Source organism: Xyrauchen texanus, chromosome 25 (assembly GCF_025860055.1).
Source record: "Xyrauchen texanus isolate HMW12.3.18 chromosome 25, RBS_HiC_50CHRs, whole genome shotgun sequence".
NCBI lineage: Eukaryota > Metazoa > Chordata > Actinopteri > Cypriniformes > Catostomidae > Xyrauchen > Xyrauchen texanus.
Genome location: NC_068300.1, coordinates 23270523 through 23283385, shown reverse-complemented (window position 1 = coordinate 23283385; position 12863 = coordinate 23270523). Strand labels below are relative to the sequence as shown.

General features: G+C 42.1%; 1 protein-coding gene across 6 annotated transcripts in view; it reads left to right on the top strand.

Moving 5' to 3' along the window:
* Positions 1 to 12863, top strand: part of LOC127618663 (eukaryotic translation initiation factor 4 gamma 3-like) — an 85825-nt gene that overhangs the window by 30142 nt on the left and 42820 nt on the right. For 4 of the 6 annotated variants that reach the window (XM_052091244.1, XM_052091243.1, XM_052091242.1 and 1 more), the window contains one exon: positions 2317 to 2481. The exons of 1 other annotated variant lie outside the window; for it this stretch is intronic. In XM_052091244.1, coding sequence (XP_051947204.1) covers positions 2317 to 2481 — 165 coding nt within the window. Of the gene's footprint in view, positions 1 to 2316; positions 2482 to 4904; positions 5024 to 12863 lie in introns of those variants that run through there. One more of the 6 variants, XM_052091247.1, reaches the window with a different exon arrangement.

The following is a 12863-nucleotide window of genomic DNA, read 5'->3' as shown; positions in this document are numbered from 1 at the left end:
TGCCACATTTCAGTTTATTTCAGTTGTTGACCAATATTATTATTATTATTTCTTTGATTATTTCTGATTATTAATCTTTGCAAAAAAAAAAAAATCTTCACAAAGCAATGCAACAAATAAAATAAAACATAAGTATAAATAAAAATCTAATGAAAATAAACCCTTCTTGAAAAAAATACATCAAATAAATATCACTTCTTGAAAAATAAAAAATGAAATGACAAAATCAGTGCGGAGTTCATCTTTTGGCTTTCATAATATTATATTGTGTGCATCATTTTGAGGTGGTGAAACAGATTGTATTACGAGTGATTGTCGTAGTGCAAAAGATTTTGACGATTATGTTCCTGCTCTGTACACCATGTCACATATGTTTTAATAACAAGCTCCTCTTAATTTTCTTGACCTGTTTGGGAGTCGTCCCATTCCCATCCATATGTTTTGCAGGATATATATTGTCATATGCCTAACTCAGAGACAAGCAATAGTGGAGTCCGACACCAATTAGGAATGGAGCTGGATCTGGCCAGCTTTGGTAACCTCGTGATATGAATCGTATCAGGGAAGCAAATAGAATAATATTAGCGTAGATGCCAAACAATTTTTTGCAGAGTTATAGATATGAACATGATAAATGTTTCTGGTTCTGTCAGACTTAACTATAACAGCCTATTTGTGAATTGATGGATAAATTAGAGGTATGCCTGGTTAATAGATGAGTCTTTAGACTAGACTTATGGTGTGTTCCATTTACCTCGGAAGTCAGAGCTGGGAATGACGTCACATCCGAGTTGACAGCATTCCAGTACGCAAGTCGGAAATCCAAGATGGACGGGGTAGAGGAAGTAGCCATTGTTAGCAATACCAGTCGATAAAAACACATAAAAAAGTGGTATTTTGCACAGATAATTCCGAAGTATCATGTCCACAGATAGAGGTTGGATAGTACTGTGAGCATCACTGAGTTTATTGTGACACAGACAAACATAAGTGCTAATAAACAATATATTACTACTGTTTCACTTACTGTTGATGCGCTAAGCAGCCATTTTGGATTCTGAAATCAGGGTTTTTGCAGTTCCTCCAAGTTTCCGATTCAGAACTCCGACTTGATGGGGCGTTCCAGTTAAAAGTTCCTTATATATTCCTTATTCCTTATAAATATTTTAGCTCTGTAGGCCAACATTTTGATGCCCCAAAAAGCACATAAAGGTAGTATAAAAGTAATCCATAAGACTCCAGTGGTTAAATCCTTATCTTTAGAAGTGATATGATATCTGTGGGTGAGAAACAGATTAATATTTGTAATTTTTTGCTAGACAGCAGGGGACGATGTGCAGAAAAGAATGCAAAACACCCAAAACACAAGAAGTGTTTCTCATCCACAGTTATCACATCACTTCTGAAGGTATTGATTTAACCAATGGAGTCTTATGGATTACTTTTATGCTGACTTATTTGATTTTGATTTAGCTTTAAAATGTTGCCACCCATTCACTTGCATTGTATGGACCAAAAGAGCTGAGAAATTCTTCTAAAAATCTTCAATTGAGTTCAGCAGATGAAAGAAAGACATACACATCCATAATGAGAACTTTAATTTTTGGGTGAACTATCCCTTTAAGGGCTCTTGTCAGATCTGGATTAATTTGTCAATAAGAGAGGTTTGGAAACATTTCTAGAAATTATTACAGTGAAAATGTCCCACAAGGACATTATATATAATTCTGAAATATAAACCAAAGCAAGATCATGTTTTATTAATGCCTACTTTTGCTATTTCATAGCTTTTAAAGTCCTGTGTGGATTCTTATTTCAGTGTAGTTACAGTTTTCAGTGTTGAAAGATTTAAATCATTAGTTTTGTAAAGCAGTATTGCTGTACTCATATACAGTCTGCCTCTACCGGCTGTGCAGTGTCACGTGAAAAGATAACTCACTCCAGGGGGCATTGCAGAGGAATTTAGACCCTACTCATGAAAAGGTTAATACACATTCATCGGTGCATGTTATTCTAAAGAGAGGAAATGTTTGTCTTCCTAAAAAAGTCCTCCATAATGAACTGCAATCACGCATTCAGGTTTTGCTCTGTTCTGGCATGGAACACCCAGTTGTCACCATCCAATCAATTACTGATGAATAAAATCATGTCCTTCCCTACATTGTTTTTCAATGTATTTGAATATTCAGTTTCAGTAGGAAATCCATCATATGAATGCAAAAGGGATTGAGAAAGTTTCATGTTATCATTTAAAACAGTAATGGCTGCTTTGACTGACTCTTCTTTGTTGACCAAGTTTTCTTTCCATTTTCTCAGGTTCAGAGAACCCCTGGCCCATATGACATTAGTAAGGGACACACTAACCTAGTGGGCACACCGCCGGGTCACGCCTCTTCCCCCGGATTCTCTCAGGTATCAGTTTCAACAGTATCCACTGCGCACCTGTATGGTCACCCTAAAGGCTGGGAGGCAGGGGGAGGGGTGAGTGAACCTGCACAACTGCCTGATTCTTTCTATCTGTATGTTTGTTTGTTTATGTATGATTGTGTGCCTGCCACTGTTGATCAGCACATAACTGTTTGGTAGTGTTGCTTCTTACTGATATCACCATATGAGTAGCTTTCCTCTCATTATATTCTGAAATGTAAGTAAAAATTGACGTCCACTGAACGGTCTTTTGCAATATGAGAGAAGCTCGTTCACAGTGGCTCACATGTTCATGTGAGAACTTGCGCTGTTTAGCAATAAAAACAACGTGAACACACGTGCCAGTGTGAACAAGCTTCTAGAATAGTATTTTACAAGTCAATTTTAAACAGTTATCACGTAGACACGCTCAATGCCTCGTGTAATATAAATCATTCAAAGCGTTTAGTTGTAAACAGACATATAGGCTCTTATGATTTCCGCGATCCAGAAAACAGGGTTTTTCCCACAGATATTTCAGATAATATAGAAAATGTTGTATTGATCATGTGTATTTTGCTTTGATTCAGCTCAAGCCTTCATTGCTACTTTTCGGCAAGGGAGTAACACGGTTGTGAGTGCGCACTTACGTATGTGTGTGATTGTGTGTAAGAGCGAAGATGACAAGTCCGTAAACGATCTCTCTCTCCTGCACAATCCTCCGCAGTCGGCCTTTACACCTCTCGGAGGCTTAATTAGCCTGATAAGGGACCGGTTGTGTAGAATCACGACCCGGCCCCGCCCTCCGCCCTGCCACAATGACCTTACACAACGTAAGGTTATTAAGCATAACCAGTGTAAGATTGAGCATGCAAATACACTCTTTGATTCCTATGCTAAATAATTTATCTATTTATAACACTTATTTCTTGGACTGGGTGTACCACCTAATGTTTTACCTGGATTTAAGGAGGATCTGATCGCTTTTTTCTCCCAGCAAAAAATCAGTTTGAGACCTTAGCAGATAGGCTTGTAATTTTTTTGTGTAATGTTTGGGAACCTGCTGTGCTGGCTGTCAAAGTGAAAGCAGCTTGGGGAATCTTAGTTCTTCAGCTCTATTTAAACTTCACAGTAAAGAGATGGTTGATGTAGATTCTTACCAGTTTAATAGTCCCTTCTCTCTGCTGACAGAGATATGCTGTGATATGTATTGTCTTTTGTTTATATTTAACTGAAGCACTGCATATTTGTTAGCCATTTTCCACCGAAATTGCAATGGTTCTAGTGCCGAGCCTGTGCTCTGCTGGTTCATGGCCGGGGCAATATGGAGCCTATCATAAACCGGCGGTGCTTTTCCACTGGGGCTACCCCCGACGAAAGATTTTCCTAGTTGACTATTAGTCATTATTTTAAGCCATTAGTCGACAAGTTGCAAATTTATGATATTAATTGAATTACATATATAATTTGGGGTTCCAAATTTATTCCAGAGCTGAGAAAGAATGTTATAAGTAACATTGCTAACACTGTTCTACATTACAGAGAAATACTAAACCATAATAATGAGCCCGTAAAATATTCATTTTACAAGGGCATGCACAAAGCATGCCGCATTGACACCGGCAAAAACGGTAATGATTCTGAATATATTGGAAAAACCAGCAAGGAGACTGTCTGAACATTTCTTTAATTTATAGAGAGAAATGCACATTTAGTTAAACATGCAGTGAGCGAGGTACTAATTTAGCTTCCCCACTCCCCACGAACACTTAGAGAAGCCTAATAGCACATATTTATCTAGGTTATCTAACGAGCGAGCAGCCATGCTAAGTGGCTAATGTTAGGCTGCTTACATGTTTCATATGATAAGCCATGTTTGAGGTAAGTGAATAATAGGTGTACGTTTTCCTGCAGAGTTTTTATGTCACCTTCTTGGGGTCATATTTTACCCTCTCGAACTGATCCCACACTTTGGATTTCCTGACCGCCATAATTACTGTCATGTAAACGATCATGTCTGTCCGTCACTGACTGAGTGGAGTTCCTGTGGAGTTATTTTTTCTGCGACCAACCGACCATTCACAACTTGGTTGACCAAGACTCTTCTCATCGACTAATGGTTGGTAGACTGTTAGGGGCAGCCATATTTTCCACTGACCTGAGAGCCGAATGGTGATGTAATGGGTCATTGTCTACGTGGTAGTTGACTACCTCAAACATAAACAAACTGTAAAGGAGTTAAATGGAAAGGAGGAGGCGAGAACCGGCGTAACAATATATTTTAATGGTAAACTTAAACAAAAGACACAAACATCAACACACGACGGTCAGCTTCCCGCAAACATTCTCTCTCTCTTTCTCTCTCGCACCACCGTCCGCAGTTGGCCTTTATCCCTCTCGGAGGCTTGATTAGCTTGATAAGGGACTGGGTGTGCAGCATCACGACCCGGCCCTGCCCTCCGCCCTGTCACACAAACATGGCACATCACAGTGTGTTTGTATACAGCTTTTACTCTTGTTTTTGATGACATATTTAAACATACGGATTAATGCAGTCCATCGTTATTGCATTGCTCAACAAGATTGTCAGAGACAACATCTACGCTAAAGACAACAGGTAATGTATTACATTATGTTGTATGAACTATGGCTTAACTTGCTAAGTTCTGTAAACTGTTACAGTGGAATCAGTATTAACATTGGTGTAGCCAATGGTTGTATTTGGATTTTTGCTATATCATATAATATTATTGTTTGAGAATCCCACCATTTTACTTGACAGATCTTCCAAATCTTAGTGAGTAGCTGGTTAAAATCCCCTTTCAGAACAAAAAAATGCACAAATTAAGATGACAACAGTATAAGAAAAGCTAAAAAAGATGGAAAATATAACAACTTACTGAGATCAGCTGCAGAGGACACCGGCGATTCACTGTTTATTACGAGCGTTACTGGCTGAATTCAATGCCCCGTTTGGTTAGCAAGCTGGTCGGTGTCCGAGTCCAAAACATTGTTGCTCTGTCCACTGTCACTTTTGTCCTTCTTATTGTCCCTGTACTCCCTTAAGAGTTTTTCAGTTTGTGTATGATTTGGTAAATTGTCCGATTAAAGGCATCATGCATCATTTAGTGCTGTATCTTCATTCTCGTAGATCATTTTTTATTTTGCGATCTCTGTCTAGTTTATCTTGGATCTTCGTAAATACCATATCACAAGTAGAGCACTCGTTTCGTTGTGTTACCTGAATGCTTGTTATAGAGCAAAGAAGTACTTCTTGCTGTAGATGGTAGCTACTGTTGTTGTTAGGGAAAACTTTAAAATGGAGACATTATCCCGCCCTCCATCCCCTGACGTAATCGTTTCCTGCGTAGAGACCAGCAAGCTTTTGGGCCGGTGCAGAACCAGGCCCCAGAATGCCCTTTTCTGCTGTGGAAATGTGCGCAACAGTTTGAGAACCATGTCGGTGGATAAGAGCTGTGTATGCTGGGTGTACTCTATCGTAATGAGCCTGTGGATAAGTTATAACAAGTGTGTCATTGTTTAAATATGCTCATTACCAGTTTCTTTAAGGGTGTTAAGGTCCGCCACACTCATGGCCTGTCACACAAACACACACACACTGTACCCAGCTGACTGTGCCACAGGAATAGAAAGTCTGTCAGGGTGACTCAGCTGTTCTCAGGCTTGTTATCTGTCTGAGACGGCGCATTCCCACTCCGTGCCTGCACTGCCAGCACACACAACCTGCCAGAGAGACCAGCTATTTATAGTGTCTGGACTAAGAGTGCTCCAGTAGCTAAACCTGAATTACCCCTACACCCTCTCCTCAACCAAAACATGTGAATGCAGAAATAGAATGAGAATCTGTGTGATTCATGGATGTCAGATGTGGATGGAGATTTGGGCTGGTAACTAGGATGCACAATACATTGGTGAATTGGTACTGGCATTATTTACTCACACTAATGATGCTCCAAACATGTATGAATTTCTTTCTTGGGACACAAAAAGGTGGAATTTTTGGAAGTCTTCACAGGGTTTATTCACCATAATGTAAGCAAATAGTGCCTCTGGTTTGCAAAGCTCAAAATGTTGCAACTACTTAACACAAAGTAATCTCTATTACTCATGCACTAGCCAAATAATCAATCTGTACATTGAAAATAAAATTTATAGAGTCATTATTCACGCTCTAATGAAATCATGTTAGAGTAAAGCATTTAAAATTAAATATTGTGGCTTTCATTTCAATAATATCAAACCTTATTAGTTGTCTTGTGGCCAAACATGCAACATGTCACGGCATAATGACGTTATCACCTTTTAGTGCTCTACGGAAGAATGAAAGTCATATGAGTGTGTGGCAGGACGGAGGGCGGGGCCGGGTCGTGATCCTACACACCCGGTCCCGGGTTTCGGCACCAGTGTAAAGGGGTTAATGGAAAGGAGGAGGCGAGAACCGGCTTTTCACTATAAATAATAGTTTAATGATAAACTTAAAAGAAGACAAACACACACATGACGGACATGTCCATAAACGATCTCTCTCTCCCGCACGATCCTCTGCAGTCGACCTTTATCCCTCGGAGGCTTAATTAGCCTAATACGGGACCGGGTGTGTAGGATCACGACCCGGCCCCGCCCTCCGCCCTGCCACAGAGTGAAGTGAGGGTGGGAAATAATGACAGAATTTCCCTTTTTGAGCGAACTATTCTTTAAATGATCTGCATCATGTGATTAGGCTTAAATTAAGAGCAGATTATGTTTATATATATATATATATATATATATATATATATATAAAGATCAATATATAATAAAGATCAATATATCTATCTACCAGGCTTATTAATCAGACAATATTTGAAAATGTGTAGATTATTGGCAATGGTTGATAACCGCATTGGCATGGCCGATTATGTGCCCTATGTGTCAGTTCCAAAATAAGGTTGGGTATTTATACGGAATTCCTGAATTGATTCTGGTTTAAGCTCTTGATTTGATTAGATTCTTTATAATGTCCTTTTTTCTTACATATAAAAGAAATTCTCTAGTAATGCTGTTAATTATACAGGGGAACTTGCATTAAAAAAAATTAAATTTTAAACAGTTTGTTTTATAATTTTTCATCCTTTTGGACACATTTTAAAAATAAATACATTTTTAAAAGAAAATTACAAATCCATGTATTCAATCAATAAATATGATATAATTAAATCGCATATTATATTGCATATATACTGTAGATTTTGTTTTGCTAAAATGGGTAATAAAAGATCAAGTCAAGTCAAGTGGTTTTTATTGTCGTTTCAACCATATACAGTTAGTACAGTACACAGCAAAACGAGACAACGTTCCTCCAGGACCATGGTGCTACATAAAAACAACAAAGGACCAACACAGGACCACATGAGACTACACAACGAAATAAAATACCTATATAAACTACCTATATATACCTATATAAAGTGCACGTGCAAACGTGCAAAAAGTACAGGACAGTACAACAAATTACTGACAATGAACAGGACAATAGACACAGTGCAGCGCCGACCAGTACTCAGTAGTGCAAAAAGATGAGAGTTTCTAAAAATGTAAACATAACATACTATGAGATAATGTTCTATGCACATAGCAGTTATTGAGGTAGCAGACAGTTATAAAGTGACAGTTATTAAAGTGCAACTCAGGACACGTGTGTGTGTCAAACCAGTCTCTGAGTATTGAGAAGTCTGATGGCTTGGGGGAAGAAGCTGTTACACAGTCTGGCCGTGAGGGCCCGAATGCTTCGGTACCTCTTGCCAGACGGGAGGAGGGTAAAGAGTTTGTGTGAGGGGTGTGTGGGGTCGTCCACAATGCTGGTTGCTTCTATGGATACAGTGTTTTTTGTAAATGTCTTTGATGGAGGGAAGAGAGACCCCAATGATCTTCTCAGCTGTCCTCACTATCCTCTGCAGGGCTTTGCGGTCCGAAACGGTGCAAGTCCCAAACCAGGCAGTGATGCAGCTGCTCAGGATGCTCTCAATAGTCCCTCTATAGAATGTAGTGAGGATGGGGGTTGGGAGATGTGCTTTCCTCAGCCTTCGAAGAAAGTAGAGACGCTGCTGGGCTTTCTTGGTGATAGAGCTGGTGTTGAGGGACCAGGTGAGGTTCTCCGCCAGGTGAACACCAAGAAATTTGGTGCTCTTGACGATCTCCACAGAGGAGCCGTCGATGTTCAGCGGAGTGTGTTCACCTTGTGCTCTCCTAAAGTCAACAACCATCTCTTTTGTTTTGTCGACATTCAGGGACAGGTTGTTGGCTCTACACCAGTTCGTCAGCCGCTGCACCTCCTCTCTGTATGCTGACTCGTTGTTCTTGCTGATGAGACCCACCACGGTCGTGTCATCGGCGAACTTGATGATGTGATTCGAGCTGTGCATTGCTGCACAGTCGTGAGTCAGCAGAGTGAACAGCAGTGGACTGAGCACACAGCCCTGGGGGCCCCAGTGCTCAGTGTGGTGGTGGTGGAGATGCTGTTCCCGATCCGGACTGACTGAGGTCTCCCAGTCAGGAAGTCCAGGATCCAGTTGCAGAGGGAGGTGTCCAGGCCCAGCAGGTTCAGCTTTCCAATCAGGTGCTGGGGAATGATTGTGTTGAATGCTGAGCTGAAATCTATGAACAGCATTCGAACGTATGAGTCCTTATTGTCTAGGTGGGTGAGGGCCAGATGGAGGGTTGTGGTGATGGCATCGTCCGTTGAACGGTTTGAACGATCACGCAAACTGCAGTGGGTCTAGTGAGGGGGCAGCTGGGTCTTAATCTGCCTCATGACGAGCCTCTCGAAGCACTTCATGATGATGGGTGTAAGTGCGACGGGACGGTAGTCGTTGAGGCAGGACACTGAAGACTTCTTTGGCATGGGGATGATGGTGGTGGCCTTGAAGCACGTTGGAACAACGGCGCTGCTCAGAGAGATGTTGAAGATGTCGGTAAGAACATCTGCTAGCTTGTCTGCACATCCTCCAAGCACTCTGCCAGGAATGTTGTCTGGTCCAGCAGCCTTCCGTGGGTTGACTCTACGTAGAGTTTTCCTCACATCTGCCGTGGTAAGACAGAGCACCTGGTCGTTGGGAGGAGGGGTGGACTTCCTCGCCATCACGTCGTTCTGCACTTCAAACCGAGCGTAGAAGTCGTTCAGCGCATCTGGAAGGGAGGCATCTTTGTCACAGGCAACTGATGTTGTCCTGTAGTTGGTGATGGCCTGGATGCCCTGCCACATGCCGCGTGTCACCGCTGTCCTGGAAGTGACTGTGGATTCTCTGGGCGTGTCGCGCTTTGCCTCTCTGATTGCCCGTGACAGTTTGGCCCTAGCTGTTCTTAGGGCTGCCTTATCGCCTGCTCTGAAGGCGAGTCTCGGGACCTCAGCAGCGTCGCACCTCCGCAGTCATCCACGGCTTCTGGTTGGGCGTGTGGTGATGGTCTTGGAGAAAGTGACATCATCAATGCACTTGCTGATGTAGCTGGTCACTGATGCTGTGTATTCCTCCAAGTTGGTAGAATCGCCATATGTTGCAGCCTCCCTGAACATGTGCCAGTCAGTACACTCAAAACAGTCCTGAAGAGCAGAGATGGCTCCTGCTGGCCAGGTTTTCACCTGCTTCTGAAGCGGTTTTGTGCGTCTGACTAGCGGTCTGTATGCTGGAATTAACATAACAGAGATGTGGTCTGAGTAGCGAGGTGGGGCGGGGCTCCGCCCGTGCAGCGCCTGGGATGTTTGTGTAAACAAGATCAAGCTGCTCGCCCTCTCGTTGCAAAGTCCACATACTGATGGAATTTAGGGAGCACTGTCTTGAGATTTGCATGGTTGAAATCTCCGGCGACAATAAACAGTCCGTCGGGGTGAGCGTTCTGCAGTTCGCTCATAGCCCCATACAGTTCACAGAGCGCTTCCTTAGCGTTAGCTGGGGAATGTAAACTCGGTTATGCAAACAGTGGTGAATTCCGTGGTAGATAAAAGGTCTGCATCTAACAGTCACAAGCTCCAACAGCGATGAACAGTAACTAGAGACTAGCATAGAGTTCTTGCACCATTCGTGTTGATGTAAACACACAAGCCACCACCGCGAGTCTTACCGCAGAGAGCTGTATTTCTGTCGGCACGAAACGAGGCGACCCCGTCTAGCTGAATGGCGGCATCCGGAACTCTGTCGCTGAGCCACGTCTCCGTGAAAACAAAGACGCAGCAGTCTCTAAACTCACGCTGCGTAGCCTGCTGGAGTCGGATATAGTCCAGTTTATTGTCCAGGGAGCAAACATTTGAGAGCAGGATAGACGGGAGAGCCGGCCGGCTAGGGTTTGTTTTTAGCCTATATATATTTGAGTAGTGTCTGGCGATGGTAGACACGAACACTGGTTGCTCCGATGTCCATGTGTTGCAAAAGTCGGGCTTTTTTAACAAAAAATAGCACCATTGTGGATCCGGAGTGGCCGCTGCGTGCTACCGCGCCGCCATCTTGGATCAAGATGATAAATCTTTTTAAGAATAGCGACAGTTAAGTGTTTTGGTCAAGGGCACATTAACAAGTGTGAAGTCTCACAGCTTTACTGCATCTGTGCTAAGTGTGATTGTAATTAAATGTTTGTTTTTGATCCACAACTGACTGTAAAGAACAAAAAGAATATTATAAGAGACATTATTCAGTGATAAATAGGTTGCGTGGATCTCATCTTAGGACACACATTACACAGAACGAGTCAAACCAAAATTTTACTCTTACAAGCAGTAAAAGGATCTCAGTGCTGAACTTCTTCACCACTATACTATTAATTTACTGTTGAGTGAAATCTGAACATTTAGCAGCCAGTGGCTAAACACAGACATTTTAGTTGGATAGCATGAAATTTGACTGCATATACAAGTGATTTACTCAAATTGTAGAGGTTTATATAAAAAGATCAGTCTTGGGAGAATCGGAAGAAGAAATCTTAATTTTTCTATTTGAGAAAATATTGTGTGAAATAAGTGTTATTTTTCTGTATTTTTATTGTTCATCTCATTTGCTGCTATTAAATTGAATAATACACTCACCTAAAGGATTATTAGGGACACCATACTAATACTGTGTTTGACCCCCTTTCGCCTTCAGAACTGCCTTAATTCTACGTGGCATTGATTCAACAAGGTGCTGAAAGCATTCTTTAGAAATGTTGGCCCATATTGATAGGATAGCATCTTGCAGTTGATGGAGATTTGTGGGATGCACATCCAGGGCACGAAGCTCCCGTTCCACCACATCCCAAAGATGCTCTATTGGGTTGAGATCTGGTGACTGTGGGGGCCATTTTAGTACAGTGAACTCATTGTCATGTTCAAGAAACCAATTTGAAATGATTCGAGCTTTGTGACATGGTGCATTATCCTGCTGGAAGTAGCCATCAGAGGATGGGTACATGGTGGCCATAAAGGGATGGACATGGTCAGAAACAATGCTCAGGTAGGCCGTGGCATTTAAGCGATGCCCAATTGGCACTAAGGGGCCTAAAGTGTGCCAAGAAAACATCCCCCACACAATTACACCACCACCACCAGCCTGCACAGTGGTAACAAGGCATGATGGATCCATGTTCTCATTCTGTTTACGCCAAATTCTGACTCTACCATCTGAATGTCTCAACAGAAATCGAGACTCATCAGACCAGGCAACATTTTTCCAGTCTTCAACTGTCCAATTTTGGTGAGCTCTTGCAAATTGTAGCCTCTTTTTCCTATTTGTAGTGGAGATGAGTGGTACCGGTGGGGTCTTCTGCTGTTGTAGCCCATCCGCCTCAAGGTTTTTGCGTGTTGTGGCTTCACAAATGCTTTGCTGCATACCTCGGTTGTAACGAGTGGTTATTTCAGGCAAAGTTGCTCTTCTATCAGCTTGAATCAGTCGGCCCATTCTCCTCTGACCTCTAGCATCAACAAGGCATTTTCAGCCCACAGGACTGCCGCATACTGGATGTTTTTCCTTTTCACACCATTCTTTGTAAACCCTAGAAATGGTTGTGCGTGAAAATCCCAGTAACTGAGCAGATTGTGAAATACTCAGACCGGCCCGTCTGGCACCAACAACCATGCCACGCTCAAAATTGCTTAAATCACCTTTCTTTCCCATTCTGACATTCAGTTTGGAGTTCAGGAGTTTGTCTTGACCAGGACCACACCCCTAAATGCATTGAAGCAACTGCCATGTGATTGGTTGATTAGATAATTGCATTAATGAGAAATTGAACAGGTGTTCCTAATAATCCTTTAGGTGAGTGTATATTGGCCATTATATTGCATCCCTTCTGGAAACCGAAATGTTTTAGGTTCGAACCCCACACTGGGCGACCCATGAGCCGTCACCATTGTTTGCTTGATTATGCAAGGGGGGACTCTCCCTGTAATACATTTGCTGCAAGTCTCTTTAGTTTGAATAAAACTGTTTGCTAAA